Source organism: Poecilia latipinna, unplaced genomic scaffold, assembly GCF_001443285.1.
Source record: "Poecilia latipinna isolate Pla-1442-1.1 unplaced genomic scaffold, P_latipinna-1.0 Scaffold457, whole genome shotgun sequence".
NCBI classification, from domain to species: domain Eukaryota; kingdom Metazoa; phylum Chordata; class Actinopteri; order Cyprinodontiformes; family Poeciliidae; genus Poecilia; species Poecilia latipinna.
In genome coordinates this window covers 737,017-757,318 of record NW_015113073.1, presented here as the reverse complement: position 1 = coordinate 757,318, position 20,302 = coordinate 737,017, and the positions used below count along the sequence as shown (strand labels likewise).

Sequence of the window (20,302 nt, the reverse complement as noted above, 5' to 3'; positions counted from 1 at the left end):
CTCTCCAGTCGATTCAGTAAAATATCACGGTCAACAGTGTCGAAAGCTGCGCTGAAGTCCAACAGAACCTACAACAACTTCTACAACAACTTCTAAGGTGTTTATAAAGTTCACCTTGAGACACGGGGTAATAATCTATTCCTGAGACGGCTGACCCATCTTTGGTATGAACCCGAACCACTGAGACTTTTGATGTGTCGCCGACTCGTACCACAGGGATCTTCACAGTTGCCACAGTCCCAGTTTCCTTCGGTTCATTAATGTTGAACTTGGTTTCTGCAAACCGAATGATTGGTTCTGGAAAATAAAAAGATGGCAAGTACAGCAAAATAAAATCTTAAAACGGCCAGATTATAGAAAACTTCCTATTCAGTACCGCAGCCTGAAATATCTGACCAATAGTTTGTTCTTTATCTCACTTACTGTCAGCTGTGTCCTTTATTTTAAGCAGAGCCTCATTAAGAGATCCAACTGATGCGCCAAACTGTGAGCTGCTCTTTGGTGTCCCCAAGACCAGCCTGAGCTCTTCAACCTCCTCGTACAATGCATCATCAACCAGTGACAGGATACACGGCTTCTCCACCTCACCTAATGTGAGGGGGAAAATCGTTGACACAAAACAATTAAAGCCTTAAGTTAAAAGCAGAGATTAAACAAATTTGACTGTTCTCCAAAGCAGTGGTTCCCAAATGATTTAAAAACTGACTCAGAGGAATAGCAGAATTTTTAAAGAAGTCTTTGGAGAACTAAAATTGGAGTTATTCTTTTTTTTACTCCTGCACAGAAGTACAAAAAGCTGAATGTTTTTGTAAAATTGTCCAAAAAATAAATTATTAAGGAAGGTTTTCTTTATGGTCTTCATGGACATATGTGCACAAGCACAGACATAGGGTATGCATGTGAGCACAATATAAGGACTGCATACTGTCTATGCAAAGAGTGGGGTCTTTCTAAAAGAGATTAGAAACCACTGCTCTAAAGCAATAACATTCTTTTAAATGTTAACATTAACTCAACATAAAATTACGATTTAAAATATACAAAAAAAAAACAAACAAAAAAACCCATAAATGTTTGATAAAATATACCTGGTGAAAAAGTGATGATAGAAGCATCTGTGTTGGGACGCTCCTCGAAGTCAGAGGCAACTTGTGCGGTGCCCTGACGGGAGTAACAGCGAACAGAGGATTTGTGCCAGATGTCACCACTGCGGTACACTGTTGCTGCTATCTGACCATCACTCTCCTCTCCGCTGTAAACCGGTTCACGAAAATGGACCTTCGGCACTGGCGATCAAATGAAATGAACAATGATAAAATTTCCATTGCATCAAGGATGACCTATATATGACAACAATGCAATGAATGAAAACAATAACATGTAACATAGTATTGATGTGTTATTATTATCATTGCGCGTATTGGTGTGTTAAAACCAGAGAAATCAAGATACTTTTCTGAAGGGCTTGACAGAGAATTATTCAATAAATATAGACATCATGAATCACGAGGCCAGGACTGTAACCTTATGTAGTCTATGCTTATCATACAGTAGGTTTATTTCATGTTGAAAGCTATAAACAGAAGCGAATATGTAAAGGTAAATTGTTATTACTTACAGTCAGACTGTGAGTCATTGATGAAGACTGTGGCTTTTCTAGGTTCTCCTAGAATACCATTCACTGGCATTCTCAGCACCAACTCAAAGCTCTCGGCCCCTTCCAGCTCTGGTTGTCCCATATCATCCAAAATGGTGACCTTAAATGTCTGCATGCTGACACCTGGGGCAAAGTCCAAGATATGACTTATGCCCACATAGTCAACACCAGCTGCAAATAGGACAGAGAGACAAAAAAGGGATTTTGTTGAGGAGACATATAGAATAAAGACATGAGGATTAGTGATGCATTTAATTATTTTCAAAATATTTAAAACCAATATTTGATTGGAAACCTGCCTTCAGCAGAGGCACGCTCCACCTTCCGAGAACGGACTGTCACAGTCCCCGTTTTGGACAGATCGGTTCCTGTCCTCCATACTTTGACCTCCACATAGCCGTCACTTTCATCCACATGATACTGGACCTCTCCAAAGTAAAACACGGGAGCTGCAGAACGGTGACACAAAAAGTATGTTGGCTGTCAACATAAAACATCTATTTATGCTTAAATGTGTTTGAAAAGTTGCAGGGGTTGATCAAACGCATTGACAAGTCCTGACTTTAAGCTCTTTGTTCAAGGAAAAAACTTGCCATTATAATGGGTTCAATATCCCTCATTAAGGTGCCAGGTTGTTGGTGTCAGCTGGTCTCAGTATTTCACAAACTGCTGATCTATTTTATGCACAAGGATCTCTTTCAATATTATTAAGTAAGCAGCATTCTAGTAAATGAAAATGCCTTGTTGATGTTAGAGGTGATAGGGGGATGGATAGACTGGTTTGAAAAGACAGAGAGATAACAGTAGCTCAAATAATTTGTTACATAAAAAAAAACGTTATAAGTAATACTATCTATGAAAGCACATATAATCAAACCTGTGATAAGCATAAAGTTGTTTTCTCAGATTAATTTTTAGATTTTATGTACCTGTTACTCCTGATTGACTGATTTATTTACTCCTATTTTATGTTGGTAATGATGTTTCTCATTCTACACTCCTCCATTTTCTGCCCTAGCTGGTATCCCACCTTCTGAGTTTTCTTGTCCTCTTCCTACGTGTAGTTAAGTTATCTTTGCCTGTACATTGTGTTGTCTTTGTCTGTAGTCTAAAAGGCTTTGTTTCTGCTAACCTGTAGTATATGACATGGTTTCAGTTTTCTGGGTTTTTAACCTGTCTGCAGATTATACACCATCCATCCTGTGACACCTTTTGCCTCAAAGATTTGTGGATTATTCCACCTTGTTGGACAATTTATCTGTGCGCTGACCCGTTTCTCCATTAAAGGAAATGAACAGAGTTCCTGTGTAGTTTGTACATTTGAGTCTTTTCTCTCTGACTTGTCAGCCTAATAGAACCACAAAGCAGATGGCAGCCGGGGTAGACCGCACTGACTGTTCCCTCCTGTCAGCTAGGATTGGGAAACTGAGGCTAAAATTTGCACAAGCTCACCAAAATTTGGCAATAGTTTTAAAAAATACCACTTGGTTCTATGAGGCTTGATTTCAGCTGGATCCATGACAAAAGCATGGACCCATTTCACTTTGCAGCAAACATCCACGCTGGTGACAGCAGTGTAATGATGTAATGACGAGGCAGCACTACGAGGATCATGTTAACAGATGCCCCTAATGTGTTTAATACACTGGGGGTTGATCTGTTGTAGCCTGAATCACTAATTCAGAAACTCCAAAAGACAGAAGCGGAGGATTCGACAACTGTCTGGATCAATAACTATACATCAGTGACTGAATTATTCCTGTTTTTTTTATTGATATTAGCTCCATGCAATTACTTTCTGCTCTGTTGATGTGAATAATACCTTCAACAGCTACCAGAGCCTCAAGGCTCTCTGCATTTTTATACTGGATGTTTCTAAACTATTTTAGCCTGTTAGGACTATTTACAATTATGTTTTAGTTAACAGCTATGCACATAACTTGATTTAGTTCATTAAAAATGTTTTAAATATGTTCAATACAATGTATTTGTACGTCACAACAAAAACATGAAACACTGTCAATCTTCCGCGAAGATAACATAATACCGTTTGCATAAAATATGAAATGAAAGTATCAAATATAGACGTGCAGATGTACATTTACACTGTTCTTGTTGCAACACAGGCTTGAAAAACAATTACAGAGCTGCTGTTGTACTTCAGCATACAATATAATGTAACCAAACCTAGTAACGATTTTCTCATTGAAAAGCAAAAAGCATAAAAAACAAAAATAAATTAAAACCTCAGCTTATAATACTGCTACTGTTTACTGGAGTACTAACAACATGGGGCATTTCCATTGGGCCGTAGACCAATAGAACAGAGACCAACCTAAAATAGCCATAACAGCAAATGTTCATCGATGTGTACCATGTGGAAGGTCCCATCATCAGTTTACAGTTTACCTACTGCTTCAGCTTCAGTCATTTTACAAAAGTGATTTCTGGCGCCGATTTCCTGACTTTGACATCTTATTATTTACTTTAAACCCCACGTAACTATTCCATGCTTGAGTTTAAGACCAACATTTCAGTGTTTCTTTGTTGTTGCCACATGCTGGTTTAACATGGACCTGTCTGCAGGCACATGAATTATTTGTAAAGGCACAGCCCAGGGACAAGGGTCAAAAACCCAACAGCGGATTAGTCTGACGTCAAACTGCAGGGAGGCCTGACCTTGCAACCTTTCCTGTCCTCTCATTCAACTTCTCGGTTAATTGTCATTTTGCCCTTTCACACAGAAACACTGCCTCTGTTCATCGCCTTTATTCGTTCACACAAGGCCAGCCTTGGAGGGCAAAATGTTACGCTCTTATGTTTTCAGACAACATGATAGTATTTAAACTATTAACTCCTTGGTAGGAGTTTTCATCATTTTACCACAAGAGCACACAACTCATCAATCAATCTGTCAGTACTCTAAAAAATAAAAAGGTTTACAGAATTTCAGCAGCAACATACCCCAATTCCTTTTAGCAAATAACAACGAAGCACACCGAGGGTGAAACAGTCCCACTGGGAGAAGGCTGCGCTTCTTCTCCTGACAAAAGAACTAAGTACTTTTTACAAATGAGGATGAAGTTAACACTGAAAACAAAGTCTCTCTGCATGCTTGTCTTTATCTCTGGATGCTGAAGCAGCGAGATGACAAGACAGAGAAAGTGCCAGCCCCCTCCCTTCCCTTTTCCAAGAAAGCTCAAAGGCTTGTTTGAAGGGATTGTTTCCTAAGGCAGTAGAGGCAGTCCAGTGTGTATTAGACAGATGCATCTTTCACAAGTTCTGCTGTCAAATGATACTCGTTCTCACTTGCTTCTTCTTATATTCTGGCATGTAATCTAAAAATAGAAACTGTCATATTACTTTTGTGAGAAGATAAAGCATCAAACCCCCCCCTCCGACATCCACCTATCTATCTATCTATCTATCTATCTATCTATCTATCGGTTTTATTTACGTGCTTTAACTGGGCCAGCAAACAAGAACCAAAGCAGTGAATATAATAAAGGCTTTAAGAAAATTGTCAACAGTGCATTCTGACTCTAAGTGTCATGGAAGAAGTGACAGCTCAGGGTAACACCGAACATCAGTGCAGCCTGTGCCCTCTCGCTCCCCTGTTTTACCTTTTTCTCCCACGCACAGTCAACAGATGTAGCGGAGGTTTGAAGTTCATTTAGAATTTGTGAATTTTCATGTTGGCAAAGTAAAAGAAAACAGCACAGAATGAGTAGATGAGAGGAAAAAGAAAAAAAAAAAAAACACCATACATGGATAATGGCATTTGACCAATGGAAAAAGATGGGTCAGTTGCATGCATTTTTTTTTCTACCAGTATTAATTGATGAACTGTGTGTTTTTGCTTAACATATGACATCAATTTTGGCCAACATTTCTTTGTGCACAGAGAAATGTGCAAACATGGCCTTCATGTCTGCAGTCACACATGTCCCAACTTTTACACCACTTGATGAGTGATGAATGAGAGCAGCATCCATTTTCCCTACTGGGGCCACGCCTCTGCTTTAGCACTTCAGTGCGTGACTGAAGGCTGGGGAAGGTGTGAAAACAAATTGTAATAATTACTACTTTGTGGGTGTCTGAAGGCATTTGTGTCACCACTGCGCCTTTAAATGTACTTTATAAAGCATTCTCAGCTGCACTTTTAAGCATTGTCTGGTTTTGGGAATAAAGCTAAGAAAGAAGACCCTACAAGTCTGTCTTTGTGTACCAGTTTGAAAAAAACCCCTCCTCTTTCAAATAATAAATACCTTCATCTTGGTGGTTGAAGATTTAATAAGACACAGGCAATCACAAGACTTGTACAATGTAAAAGGTTTTCAAAGATGTTACATATCTATACAAAATGTGCACTGCCTTGCAAAAATCTTCATACCTATTGACATTTTTCTCCTTTTTCACATATTTTGCAGCTGCCAACAGGTTTTCTTCCAACATTGCCTTCTATGTATCTCGATCTATCTTCCCATCTACACTGACCAGCTTCCTGCCTTTGGTGCAGAATAATATCTACACAGCAGGATGCTACCGTCGCTACATTTCATTCTAGGCCTTGTGTGTTCAGAATAATTTGGAAGGTTATCTTTCTGTGACACAGAGGGTTTCACATATAGACCAAACAGCTTAATTATAGTGGCATCTGACAAGCTTGCCGTCTTTCACATGTGTTCCTGCATAGCTTGGGGCAAACAAGCAATGCAGGAGCTATTCCCAAGCAATGCTTGGAAATAGGATCTTTTCTGGCTTTCTTTCAACAATTGCAAACTCTGAATGAGACTTTTAATGGTTTTGTTTAACAGTGGCTTCTTTTCTACTCCTTCTACATAAGATCAGATTTGTGGAGTGCAGAGCTAATATTTGTCTTGTCGACACATTCTCCCATTTGAGACATGTATTAAATTTGCTCTGCCTTTTCTGCTAAGAAAAGCGGTGAAGCCTCAAGTCAAAATGCTGCCAAAAGCTTTTTTTAATGGTAAATAGTACATGTTATTTTGTTGCATCTTGATAAGTGAGATGCCAAATATTAATGGCCTTCAATGTATTGACTTGAGTCTGTACTTATGGTTTTGACCAACTGTGGATCAGAGAAGTGCTACGATTAAATGCTAAGGTAAACACCAACAGGTCCAAATTTAGGATGTCCTCAATGACTGCAAGCAAACATTTCATTAGTACTGAATAAATAAAATAGGTTAAAACTTGACAGACCCACTGTGACTATATGCAACCAAAACAAAACAAGCTCAACATTATTGTGCATGCAACGAGGCGATAACAACACTCACTTCCAGACTTAAGAGTGTAGCCAGGCAGGACGCAGCAGACATGAACTGTAGAGTTTAATCTGAGACAGTACTAAATCGAGCAGACATCCTAGAGCCTTTTTTTAGCTGATGTGGAGGAAAGTGAGTGTGAGAGAGAAGTGAGGCAGGCAGTGTAGAAGAAATAGATGGAAAGGAGAACGAAATAGTTGACTTTGACCAGGGGAAGAAAAAAAAAATGAGTGTGAGAGAGCAGCGACAGTCACTTGAGAATTTTCTCCGTTTTTGCGGTTTTCACACCATTTTCTTTTGATGCAGCGATTAAAGTCTAAAAATAACTTATTGTGGGCAGACAGAGTCAGATAAACAGGCATGCAGACATTAACAAACACATGCTGTTGTACCATTTGTTTTCACATTTTCCTTGGAAAAATCAAGGATGTTAGTGAGAAACATGCTGCCATTGGTCTGCCTGCGTAGAGGTTTTAGAGAGCTGTCAGGTGCCGTATTATCCTCCGGGAGACAGAAATTGACATATCATCTCTCTCAGGAGTTGGGCTTTTGCAAACACATTTGCATTTCTTTGAACTATGCACCAAGGCTGCCTTAATACTGTCAGTTTACTAACATTCAAAATTGTGTCAGATTTTTTGTTAACTTGCCCCAGATGCTTGAACAGAAAAAAAAAGTTGAATCCCTATAAAGGAATTCTTAGTTGTAATACTTTTGTTTTTTAATCAGTTTGCCTGAATGAACTCTCCCTGACATAATATTGTTACACAAACAGCTTGATAAGCTCATTAAATAGGAAGCCTGGGATTATTCTTAAAGGGAAACTGTCAACAGTTTTGAAACCAAGGCTTCATTTTTTTCTGAAAAGGATTTTCAGAAATCTAGAAACTACCGGGGAGGGTGTGTATTAGTAAACCATACGGCTGATATATTAGCAGTGCATTTTCTAAACAGACTAAAATACATGTAAATAAATAAAAAAGTTGCAAAGCAAATTTAACACTGCCTTAAATGTAATTCACAACATCACTAAGATATGGCATGCTGAACATTAAGAAAGAAAGTTTACAGGGGAAACATTTAGTTGGTCTCAAATAAATTTAAACCACATCCTCTAGCAAAAGACGAGTGAGGAACCATCCTCCATAAGAAGTCCATAACTGAATTGTCATAATTAGGGCCTGAGGGAGGACCTGAATGGACTGGGCAAGCAAGAAGGAACTGCCTTATGAAAAATCTAACATTTTTTAATTGAATAAAAGTTCTGCAGAGCCTGGTAGTTCATAGACAAAAATCGGCCAAAGACAAAACAGTGTTAGATAAACTGGAGGTGTAACCCCAATGGACAAACCTGATGATATCCTAATTCGTCATTAATAGGTGCCTTTCTCCAGTGGTCTTTGGGCAGATACACTCAGAGCCCTGTCACTTAGTCTATCACAGGGCAACACAGAGACACATAAGAGAAACAACCATTCAAACTCACTAAAAAGGGAAATGAACAGCATCCAATTAACTTAACTGTTGGAAGAAGCTGGAGTACCTATGGAGAATCTGTGCATAAACAGGANCTCTCCAGTCGATTCAGTAAAATATCACGGTCAACAGTGTCGAAAGCTGCGCTGAAGTCCAACAGAACCTACAACAACTTCTACAACAACTTCTAAGGTGTTTATAAAGTTCACCTTGAGACACGGGGTAATAATCTATTCCTGAGACGGCTGACCCATCTTTGGTATGAACCCGAACCACTGAGACTTTTGATGTGTCGCCGACTCGTACCACAGGGATCTTCACAGTTGCCACAGTCCCAGTTTCCTTCGGTTCATTAATGTTGAACTTGGTTTCTGCAAACCGAATGATTGGTTCTGGAAAATAAAAAGATGGCAAGTACAGCAAAATAAAATCTTAAAACGGCCAGATTATAGAAAACTTCCTATTCAGTACCGCAGCCTGAAATATCTGACCAATAGTTTGTTCTTTATCTCACTTACTGTCAGCTGTGTCCTTTATTTTAAGCAGAGCCTCATTAAGAGATCCAACTGATGCGCCAAACTGTGAGCTGCTCTTTGGTGTCCCCAAGACCAGCCTGAGCTCTTCAACCTCCTCGTACAATGCATCATCAACCAGTGACAGGATACACGGCTTCTCCACCTCACCTAATGTGAGGGGGAAAATCGTTGACACAAAACAATTAAAGCCTTAAGTTAAAAGCAGAGATTAAACAAATTTGACTGTTCTCCAAAGCAGTGGTTCCCAAATGATTTAAAAACTGACTCAGAGGAATAGCAGAATTTTTAAAGAAGTCTTTGGAGAACTAAAATTGGAGTTATTCTTTTTTTTACTCCTGCACAGAAGTACAAAAAGCTGAATGTTTTTGTAAAATTGTCCAAAAAATAAATTATTAAGGAAGGTTTTCTTTATGGTCTTCATGGACATATGTGCACAAGCACAGACATAGGGTATGCATGTGAGCACAATATAAGGACTGCATACTGTCTATGCAAAGAGTGGGGTCTTTCTAAAAGAGATTAGAAACCACTGCTCTAAAGCAATAACATTCTTTTAAATGTTAACATTAACTCAACATAAAATTACGATTTAAAATATACAAAAAAAAAACAAACAAAAAAACCCATAAATGTTTGATAAAATATACCTGGTGAAAAAGTGATGATAGAAGCATCTGTGTTGGGACGCTCCTCGAAGTCAGAGGCAACTTGTGCGGTGCCCTGACGGGAGTAACAGCGAACAGAGGATTTGTGCCAGATGTCACCACTGCGGTACACTGTTGCTGCTATCTGACCATCACTCTCCTCTCCGCTGTAAACCGGTTCACGAAAATGGACCTTCGGCACTGGCGATCAAATGAAATGAACAATGATAAAATTTCCATTGCATCAAGGATGACCTATATATGACAACAATGCAATGAATGAAAACAATAACATGTAACATAGTATTGATGTGTTATTATTATCATTGCGCGTATTGGTGTGTTAAAACCAGAGAAATCAAGATACTTTTCTGAAGGGCTTGACAGAGAATTATTCAATAAATATAGACATCATGAATCACGAGGCCAGGACTGTAACCTTATGTAGTCTATGCTTATCATACAGTAGGTTTATTTCATGTTGAAAGCTATAAACAGAAGCGAATATGTAAAGGTAAATTGTTATTACTTACAGTCAGACTGTGAGTCATTGATGAAGACTGTGGCTTTTCTAGGTTCTCCTAGAATACCATTCACTGGCATTCTCAGCACCAACTCAAAGCTCTCGGCCCCTTCCAGCTCTGGTTGTCCCATATCATCCAAAATGGTGACCTTAAATGTCTGCATGCTGACACCTGGGGCAAAGTCCAAGATATGACTTATGCCCACATAGTCAACACCAGCTGCAAATAGGACAGAGAGACAAAAAAGGGATTTTGTTGAGGAGACATATAGAATAAAGACATGAGGATTAGTGATGCATTTAATTATTTTCAAAATATTTAAAACCAATATTTGATTGGAAACCTGCCTTCAGCAGAGGCACGCTCCACCTTCCGAGAACGGACTGTCACAGTCCCCGTTTTGGACAGATCGGTTCCTGTCCTCCATACTTTGACCTCCACATAGCCGTCACTTTCATCCACATGATACTGGACCTCTCCAAAGTAAAACACGGGAGCTGCAGAACGGTGACACAAAAAGTATGTTGGCTGTCAACATAAAACATCTATTTATGCTTAAATGTGTTTGAAAAGTTGCAGGGGTTGATCAAACGCATTGACAAGTCCTGACTTTAAGCTCTTTGTTCAAGGAAAAAACTTGCCATTATAATGGGTTCAATATCCCTCATTAAGGTGCCAGGTTGTTGGTGTCAGCTGGTCTCAGTATTTCACAAACTGCTGATCTATTTTATGCACAAGGATCTCTTTCAATATTATTAAGTAAGCAGCATTCTAGTAAATGAAAATGCCTTGTTGATGTTAGAGGTGATAGGGGGATGGATAGACTGGTTTGAAAAGACAGAGAGATAACAGTAGCTCAAATAATTTGTTACATAAAAAAAAACGTTATAAGTAATACTATCTATGAAAGCACATATAATCAAACCTGTGATAAGCATAAAGTTGTTTTCTCAGATTAATTTTTAGATTTTATGTACCTGTTACTCCTGATTGACTGATTTATTTACTCCTATTTTATGTTGGTAATGATGTTTCTCATTCTACACTCCTCCATTTTCTGCCCTAGCTGGTATCCCACCTTCTGAGTTTTCTTGTCCTCTTCCTACGTGTAGTTAAGTTATCTTTGCCTGTACATTGTGTTGTCTTTGTCTGTAGTCTAAAAGGCTTTGTTTCTGCTAACCTGTAGTATATGACATGGTTTCAGTTTTCTGGGTTTTTAACCTGTCTGCAGATTATACACCATCCATCCTGTGACACCTTTTGCCTCAAAGATTTGTGGATTATTCCACCTTGTTGGACAATTTATCTGTGCGCTGACCCGTTTCTCCATTAAAGGAAATGAACAGAGTTCCTGTGTAGTTTGTACATTTGAGTCTTTTCTCTCTGACTTGTCAGCCTAATAGAACCACAAAGCAGATGGCAGCCGGGGTAGACCGCACTGACTGTTCCCTCCTGTCAGCTAGGATTGGGAAACTGAGGCTAAAATTTGCACAAGCTCACCAAAATTTGGCAATAGTTTTAAAAAATACCACTTGGTTCTATGAGGCTTGATTTCAGCTGGATCCATGACAAAAGCATGGACCCATTTCACTTTGCAGCAAACATCCACGCTGGTGACAGCAGTGTAATGATGTAATGACGAGGCAGCACTACGAGGATCATGTTAACAGATGCCCCTAATGTGTTTAATACACTGGGGGTTGATCTGTTGTAGCCTGAATCACTAATTCAGAAACTCCAAAAGACAGAAGCGGAGGATTCGACAACTGTCTGGATCAATAACTATACATCAGTGACTGAATTATTCCTGTTTTTTTTATTGATATTAGCTCCATGCAATTACTTTCTGCTCTGTTGATGTGAATAATACCTTCAACAGCTACCAGAGCCTCAAGGCTCTCTGCATTTTTATACTGGATGTTTCTAAACTATTTTAGCCTGTTAGGACTATTTACAATTATGTTTTAGTTAACAGCTATGCACATAACTTGATTTAGTTCATTAAAAATGTTTTAAATATGTTCAATACAATGTATTTGTACGTCACAACAAAAACATGAAACACTGTCAATCTTCCGCGAAGATAACATAATACCGTTTGCATAAAATATGAAATGAAAGTATCAAATATAGACGTGCAGATGTACATTTACACTGTTCTTGTTGCAACACAGGCTTGAAAAACAATTACAGAGCTGCTGTTGTACTTCAGCATACAATATAATGTAACCAAACCTAGTAACGATTTTCTCATTGAAAAGCAAAAAGCATAAAAAACAAAAATAAATTAAAACCTCAGCTTATAATACTGCTACTGTTTACTGGAGTACTAACAACATGGGGCATTTCCATTGGGCCGTAGACCAATAGAACAGAGACCAACCTAAAATAGCCATAACAGCAAATGTTCATCGATGTGTACCATGTGGAAGGTCCCATCATCAGTTTACAGTTTACCTACTGCTTCAGCTTCAGTCATTTTACAAAAGTGATTTCTGGCGCCGATTTCCTGACTTTGACATCTTATTATTTACTTTAAACCCCACGTAACTATTCCATGCTTGAGTTTAAGACCAACATTTCAGTGTTTCTTTGTTGTTGCCACATGCTGGTTTAACATGGACCTGTCTGCAGGCACATGAATTATTTGTAAAGGCACAGCCCAGGGACAAGGGTCAAAAACCCAACAGCGGATTAGTCTGACGTCAAACTGCAGGGAGGCCTGACCTTGCAACCTTTCCTGTCCTCTCATTCAACTTCTCGGTTAATTGTCATTTTGCCCTTTCACACAGAAACACTGCCTCTGTTCATCGCCTTTATTCGTTCACACAAGGCCAGCCTTGGAGGGCAAAATGTTACGCTCTTATGTTTTCAGACAACATGATAGTATTTAAACTATTAACTCCTTGGTAGGAGTTTTCATCATTTTACCACAAGAGCACACAACTCATCAATCAATCTGTCAGTACTCTAAAAAATAAAAAGGTTTACAGAATTTCAGCAGCAACATACCCCAATTCCTTTTAGCAAATAACAACGAAGCACACCGAGGGTGAAACAGTCCCACTGGGAGAAGGCTGCGCTTCTTCTCCTGACAAAAGAACTAAGTACTTTTTACAAATGAGGATGAAGTTAACACTGAAAACAAAGTCTCTCTGCATGCTTGTCTTTATCTCTGGATGCTGAAGCAGCGAGATGACAAGACAGAGAAAGTGCCAGCCCCCTCCCTTCCCTTTTCCAAGAAAGCTCAAAGGCTTGTTTGAAGGGATTGTTTCCTAAGGCAGTAGAGGCAGTCCAGTGTGTATTAGACAGATGCATCTTTCACAAGTTCTGCTGTCAAATGATACTCGTTCTCACTTGCTTCTTCTTATATTCTGGCATGTAATCTAAAAATAGAAACTGTCATATTACTTTTGTGAGAAGATAAAGCATCAAACCCCCCCCTCCGACATCCACCTATCTATCTATCTATCTATCTATCTATCTATCTATCGGTTTTATTTACGTGCTTTAACTGGGCCAGCAAACAAGAACCAAAGCAGTGAATATAATAAAGGCTTTAAGAAAATTGTCAACAGTGCATTCTGACTCTAAGTGTCATGGAAGAAGTGACAGCTCAGGGTAACACCGAACATCAGTGCAGCCTGTGCCCTCTCGCTCCCCTGTTTTACCTTTTTCTCCCACGCACAGTCAACAGATGTAGCGGAGGTTTGAAGTTCATTTAGAATTTGTGAATTTTCATGTTGGCAAAGTAAAAGAAAACAGCACAGAATGAGTAGATGAAAGGAAAAAGAAAAAAAAAAAAAAACACCATACATGGATAATGGCATTTGACCAATGGAAAAAGATGGGTCAGTTGCATGCATTTTTTTTTCTACCAGTATTAATTGATGAACTGTGTGTTTTTGCTTAACATATGACATCAATTTTGGCCAACATTTCTTTGTGCACAGAGAAATGTGCAAACATGGCCTTCATGTCTGCAGTCACACATGTCCCAACTTTTACACCACTTGATGAGTGATGAATGAGAGCAGCATCCATTTTCCCTACTGGGGCCACGCCTCTGCTTTAGCACTTCAGTGCGTGACTGAAGGCTGGGGAAGGTGTGAAAACAAATTGTAATAATTACTACTTTGTGGGTGTCTGAAGGCATTTGTGTCACCACTGCGCCTTTAAATGTACTTTATAAAGCATTCTCAGCTGCACTTTTAAGCATTGTCTGGTTTTGGGAATAAAGCTAAGAAAGAAGACCCTACAAGTCTGTCTTTGTGTACCAGTTTGAAAAAAACCCCTCCTCTTTCAAATAATAAATACCTTCATCTTGGTGGTTGAAGATTTAATAAGACACAGGCAATCACAAGACTTGTACAATGTAAAAGGTTTTCAAAGATGTTACATATCTATACAAAATGTGCACTGCCTTGCAAAAATCTTCATACCTATTGACATTTTTCTCCTTTTTCACATATTTTGCAGCTGCCAACAGGTTTTCTTCCAACATTGCCTTCTATGTATCTCGATCTATCTTCCCATCTACACTGACCAGCTTCCTGCCTTTGGTGCAGAATAATATCTACACAGCAGGATGCTACCGTCGCTACATTTCATTCTAGGCCTTGTGTGTTCAGAATAATTTGGAAGGTTATCTTTCTGTGACACAGAGGGTTTCACATATAGACCAAACAGCTTAATTATAGTGGCATCTGACAAGCTTGCCGTCTTTCACATGTGTTCCTGCATAGCTTGGGGCAAACAAGCAATGCAGGAGCTATTCCCAAGCAATGCTTGGAAATAGGATCTTTTCTGGCTTTCTTTCAACAATTGCAAACTCTGAATGAGACTTTTAATGGTTTTGTTTAACAGTGGCTTCTTTTCTACTCCTTCTACATAAGATCAGATTTGTGGAGTGCAGAGCTAATATTTGTCTTGTCGACACATTCTCCCATTTGAGACATGTATTAAATTTGCTCTGCCTTTTCTGCTAAGAAAAGCGGTGAAGCCTCAAGTCAAAATGCTGCCAAAAGCTTTTTTTAATGGTAAATAGTACATGTTATTTTGTTGCATCTTGATAAGTGAGATGCCAAATATTAATGGCCTTCAATGTATTGACTTGAGTCTGTACTTATGGTTTTGACCAACTGTGGATCAGAGAAGTGCTACGATTAAATGCTAAGGTAAACACCAACAGGTCCAAATTTAGGATGTCCTCAATGACTGCAAGCAAACATTTCATTAGTACTGAATAAATAAAATAGGTTAAAACTTGACAGACCCACTGTGACTATATGCAACCAAAACAAAACAAGCTCAACATTATTGTGCATGCAACGAGGCGATAACAACACTCACTTCCAGACTTAAGAGTGTAGCCAGGCAGGACGCAGCAGACATGAACTGTAGAGTTTAATCTGAGACAGTACTAAATCGAGCAGACATCCTAGAGCCTTTTTTTAGCTGATGTGGAGGAAAGTGAGTGTGAGAGAGAAGTGAGGCAGGCAGTGTAGAAGAAATAGATGGAAAGGAGAACGAAATAGTTGACTTTGACCAGGGGAAGAAAAAAAAAATGAGTGTGAGAGAGCAGCGACAGTCACTTGAGAATTTTCTCCGTTTTTGCGGTTTTCACACCATTTTCTTTTGATGCAGCGATTAAAGTCTAAAAATAACTTATTGTGGGCAGACAGAGTCAGATAAACAGGCATGCAGACATTAACAAACACATGCTGTTGTACCATTTGTTTTCACATTTTCCTTGGAAAAATCAAGGATGTTAGTGAGAAACATGCTGCCATTGGTCTGCCTGCGTAGAGGTTTTAGAGAGCTGTCAGGTGCCGTATTATCCTCCGGGAGACAGAAATTGACATATCATCTCTCTCAGGAGTTGGGCTTTTGCAAACACATTTGCATTTCTTTGAACTATGCACCAAGGCTGCCTTAATACTGTCAGTTTACTAACATTCAAAATTGTGTCAGATTTTTTGTTAACTTGCCCCAGATGCTTGAACAGAAAAAAAAAGTTGAATCCCTATAAAGGAATTCTTAGTTGTAATACTTTTGTTTTTTAATCAGTTTGCCTGAATGAACTCTCCCTGACATAATATTGTTACACAAACAGCTTGATAAGCTCATTAAATAGGAAGCCTGGGATTATTCTTAAAGGGAAACTGTCAACAGTTTTGAAACCAAGGCTTCATTTTTTTCTGAAAAGGATTTTCAGAAATCTAGAAACTACCGGGGAGGGTGTGTATTAGTAAACCATACGGCTGATATATTAGCAGTGCATTTTCTAAACAGACTAAAATACATGTAAATAAATAAAAAAGTTGCAAAGCAAATTTAACACTGCCTTAAATGTAATTCACAACATCACTAAGATATGGCATGCTGAACATTAAGAAAGAAAGTTTACAGGGGAAACATTTAGTTGGTCTCAAATAAATTTAAACCACATCCTCTAGCAAAAGACGAGTGAGGAACCATCCTCCATAAGAAGTCCATAACTGAATTGTCATAATTAGGGCCTGAGGGAGGACCTGAATGGACTGGGCAAGCAAGAAGGAACTGCCTTATGAAAAATCTAACATTTTTTAATTGAATAAAAGTTCTGCAGAGCCTGGTAGTTCATAGACAAAAATCGGCCAAAGACAAAACAGTGTTAGATAAACTGGAGGTGTAACCCCAATGGACAAACCTGATGATATCCTAATTCGTCATTAATAGGTGCCTTTCTCCAGTGGTCTTTGGGCAGATACACTCAGAGCCCTGTCACTTAGTCTATCACAGGGCAACACAGAGACACATAAGAGAAACAACCATTCAAACTCACTAAAAAGGGAAATGAACAGCATCCAATTAACTTAACTGTTGGAAGAAGCTGGAGTACCTATGGAGAATCTGTGCATAAACAGGAAGAACATGCAAAGTCCCCAATGAAAGACCCATGGCTAGGATTTGACCCCACAACCTTCTTGTTGAAGGGGAACATTGCTAAAATTAAATAAAATAAATAAAATCATTTCTGATAAATACAAAACATTGTGTTCATATAAATGAGATAGTAGCTGAAATGGTTGTTGGTCATATTGGTGAACCTCATGGCTCTATATTGGGTCCTCTTTTGTATATTAAAATCATTTTCCTGAGGTTTGCTGCTCATGTTTCTCACTAGATGTGTGCAGATGCATATTTGTGTATTTCAGTGATTCCCCTACCATTTTCCAATGGCCTGCTCTGCCCACCAACAAGAATGGCCGCTCCCCCAAGAAAATCATGGCATGTAGTAATTAATTTCAATAATTTTATTATTCTGTCTAGGTAACATTAGATGTATTTCTGTCTCTACATGTTCACACCTCAATCACCTATCTCTCTTCAGAAAGGAAATAACTGTATGCAAGTTTTCTTGAAGACCAATAAGAAAGAAATATAAAGTAGATAACAATTGAAAGGTGGAGAGAGAAATAGATAGATAAAAATGAGATAGAGAGGGAGACAGAAAGATGCAAAGAGAGATAAGAAGAGAGATTTATAAACAGTATGTACCAGATGAAAAAAAAAAGTATTTCTTCAATAACTTAAACATATTTTGTTTGTGTTAATGATTGTTACATTGATTACAAGAATCTAATTTTTCTAGGTACCTGTTATTATCAGAAAACCATGAAAAAAAAAATCACTTGTTTAAAGTTTTTGTCTTTGCACAAAAAGCAAAGAGAAACACTGTGCACTGCTTGTTAGTAAATAACAAATCTCTTAGGTTCGAACTGTATTTACATGACAAAAACATTCAGAGGTGTTATTGGTTAAGATCTCGGATTATGTAACTCATGTATGTATCTCAAACTGTGATAAAACTGTTTATTTCTGAAGGTGTGTAAATCGAGATCAAAATCTAAAAATAGAAGTAGCAATGATAGTAATAACACATTTTAATTGAAGGCTTTTCAAGTCAATCAAGGCCACTGAACAAGAAATACTGCACAGTATAAAACTTAACCTGAACCGGATCAAATTAGGCTTCCAGATAGATCAGCAAAAGGTATTGGATGCTCTTAACCCTAAACTTAATTACAGATATTTCAGCATTAGTATGCCGATTCATCTGATAAGGAAGACTTAGTGGCAACAAGAAGAAATTACATTTTCTTTATGTTTAGTTTATGAGAGTTTTGAATGAACCATGATTTAATTTCACAGAGACAGTAGAAAAGGAAGGATGGTGGAAAGGTGGGGATGGGGTTGGTAGAGAGGTAGAGCTGGTGTCATCTGCAGAGCAGTGAAAATTAATACCAAATTTTCTGAAAATGAGATCAAGTGGGAAAAGATAAATGATAAACAGCGAAGGACCAAGAACAAAACCCTGAGGTATACCTGAAGTAACTGGTGAAAACTGTAACTTGTTGAGTTGGACATGAAGTTGACAGTCAGAGAAATAAGTCAGATGACATAACAATGGCATTCAGATATTTTACCAGTCCATTGAAATGTGTATAGTCTGTCACATAATTTAATTAAGCAAAATTGAAGCACTTCCATATGAACTGCAACACTTGGAATTCCTTCTTCACAGAATTACGAAACATTACAACTTAGAGGCAGTTCTCCTTAATGCTTGGTAGCTGATCAAATCTGTAATCACATGCAGATTATGTAACTTCTTATTAAATATTATGTGGTTTAACAGATTCTGTGATTTAATGTTTTATTTTCGTTTTATACCATCAACTGACAGGTTGCAGATGGAAATTAGCCCCTGTGGCTAAAAATGGAACATTTGCATAATGGATTGAGCTACCGGTACTTATAATTTTTTAAAATAGGCAAAATAAATGCACACTCTTTAAATTATCATGCTAAAGATAAAATAAGAACATGTTAGACAGTGATTTTAAAAGGGCTTTTTACGTAACAGATCTTGCTAGAAAAATAAATATGATGCTATGATCAAAGGCAGTTTGGCGTTTACAGTGCTCTTGTGTTCACAATTATGTTGTAACTACTTATGGATAAATAGAAAATAAATCATTTAAAGTTTCAAGGTGTATGCTAATGAAAATTTATTTGAACAGTCCCCTAATCCTTGACTCTTGACAGGAACAGATAAAAGCTTCTGTTTTTTTCCTGCCTACTATTCTAATGCTGTAATTGAGTTTAGGGTGGGAACAAGGAGGTAATCAAAACCTATTGTTGATCTATCAGGAAGACTAATTTGGTCCAGTCCATGTTAAGTTTTACTTTCTATTTCCACAAATCTACTCAAGTAGTGAACCAGCTAAGCAATGCTGTTAAAAAAACTGAAGGAAGTAATTAAATATGCAGTACTCTACATTTTATAGTAAATTAATCGTTAATCCTGCTTCACACTATCGGGTGTTGTGCAATGCGTAAGCAGTAAGCAAAATGAAACATCTGACAGAAACAGGCTGCAATGGAAATGATTTATTTTCAAGTTATATGGTTTCCTTAATTAAATGCTCAGTGGAAGAAGAGTTTGACTACGACAGTGGTCCCTATTTAAAACTGAGTACATATTGGTCAAAAACAATAGCTTCTTTGTTTCAACTGCTGGTGTCTTTTGTTTGTTCCATTTCAGCTAAATCCAAGACTTAAGGGATTTTTGGGGTTCTGTTCTTCTTTGCATTTTCGACAGCATCCCAAGTATTTTGGAAAAAAGGAAGCAAATAAAGGCTTTAGATGGAGCTCTTCTCCTCTCTCTGCCAAAAAGGTCCCTTACATATGAACATCTTCTCTTTCTTGCACAGTTCTTTTACATTATGTGACAGCCAAATGAATGCACTTGTTTTCTCACTACATAAAAAGACAAGCAATGAGGACAGTTTCTACTGGAGACAGCAAAAATAGAAACCAGTCTTGTGTTTATACACCAAGAGCACAAAAGCCAATGAAAACAAGGAATATGTTGAGTGCCATATGTGGGCCAGTCACACTATACAGCATCTTTGTGTTTATTAAAGAGCTGTCTTAAGAACTGACTTGAAGCTTGAAGTGAAGTGAAGCTGGAAATAAAACCAGGGGTGATGTAAACACACACTGGCTGCAATCAAACACAACATTTTAACAGAACGACTTAAACATAAAAGAAAAAATATAAAAGTAAATAAAACTTAAGGAGTTTTTCATTAACCATGATTAGTATATATATGTATTTTTTGAT

At 38.1% G+C, this 20,302-nt stretch overlaps 1 protein-coding gene across 1 annotated transcript in view; it reads right to left on the bottom strand.

Moving 5' to 3' along the window:
• Nucleotides 1-72: 72 nt before the first annotated feature.
• LOC106951387 (FRAS1 related extracellular matrix 2) overlaps nt 73-20,302 on the bottom strand; it is a gene marked incomplete at its 3' end in the record, with an annotated part of 84,593 nt that continues 64,363 nt past the window's right edge. The window contains exons 7-16 of the mRNA XM_015038896.1: nt 10,476-10,625; nt 10,138-10,347; nt 9,608-9,805; nt 8,943-9,107; nt 8,592-8,816; nt 1,957-2,106; nt 1,619-1,828; nt 1,089-1,286; nt 424-588; nt 73-297 (exon numbers count right to left, since the gene is read on the bottom strand). Of these exons, the coding sequence (XP_014894382.1) occupies nt 73-297; nt 424-588; nt 1,089-1,286; nt 1,619-1,828; nt 1,957-2,106; nt 8,592-8,816; nt 8,943-9,107; nt 9,608-9,805; nt 10,138-10,347; nt 10,476-10,625 (1,896 nt within the window). The remainder of the gene's footprint in view (nt 298-423; nt 589-1,088; nt 1,287-1,618; nt 1,829-1,956; nt 2,107-8,591; nt 8,817-8,942; nt 9,108-9,607; nt 9,806-10,137; nt 10,348-10,475; nt 10,626-20,302) is intronic.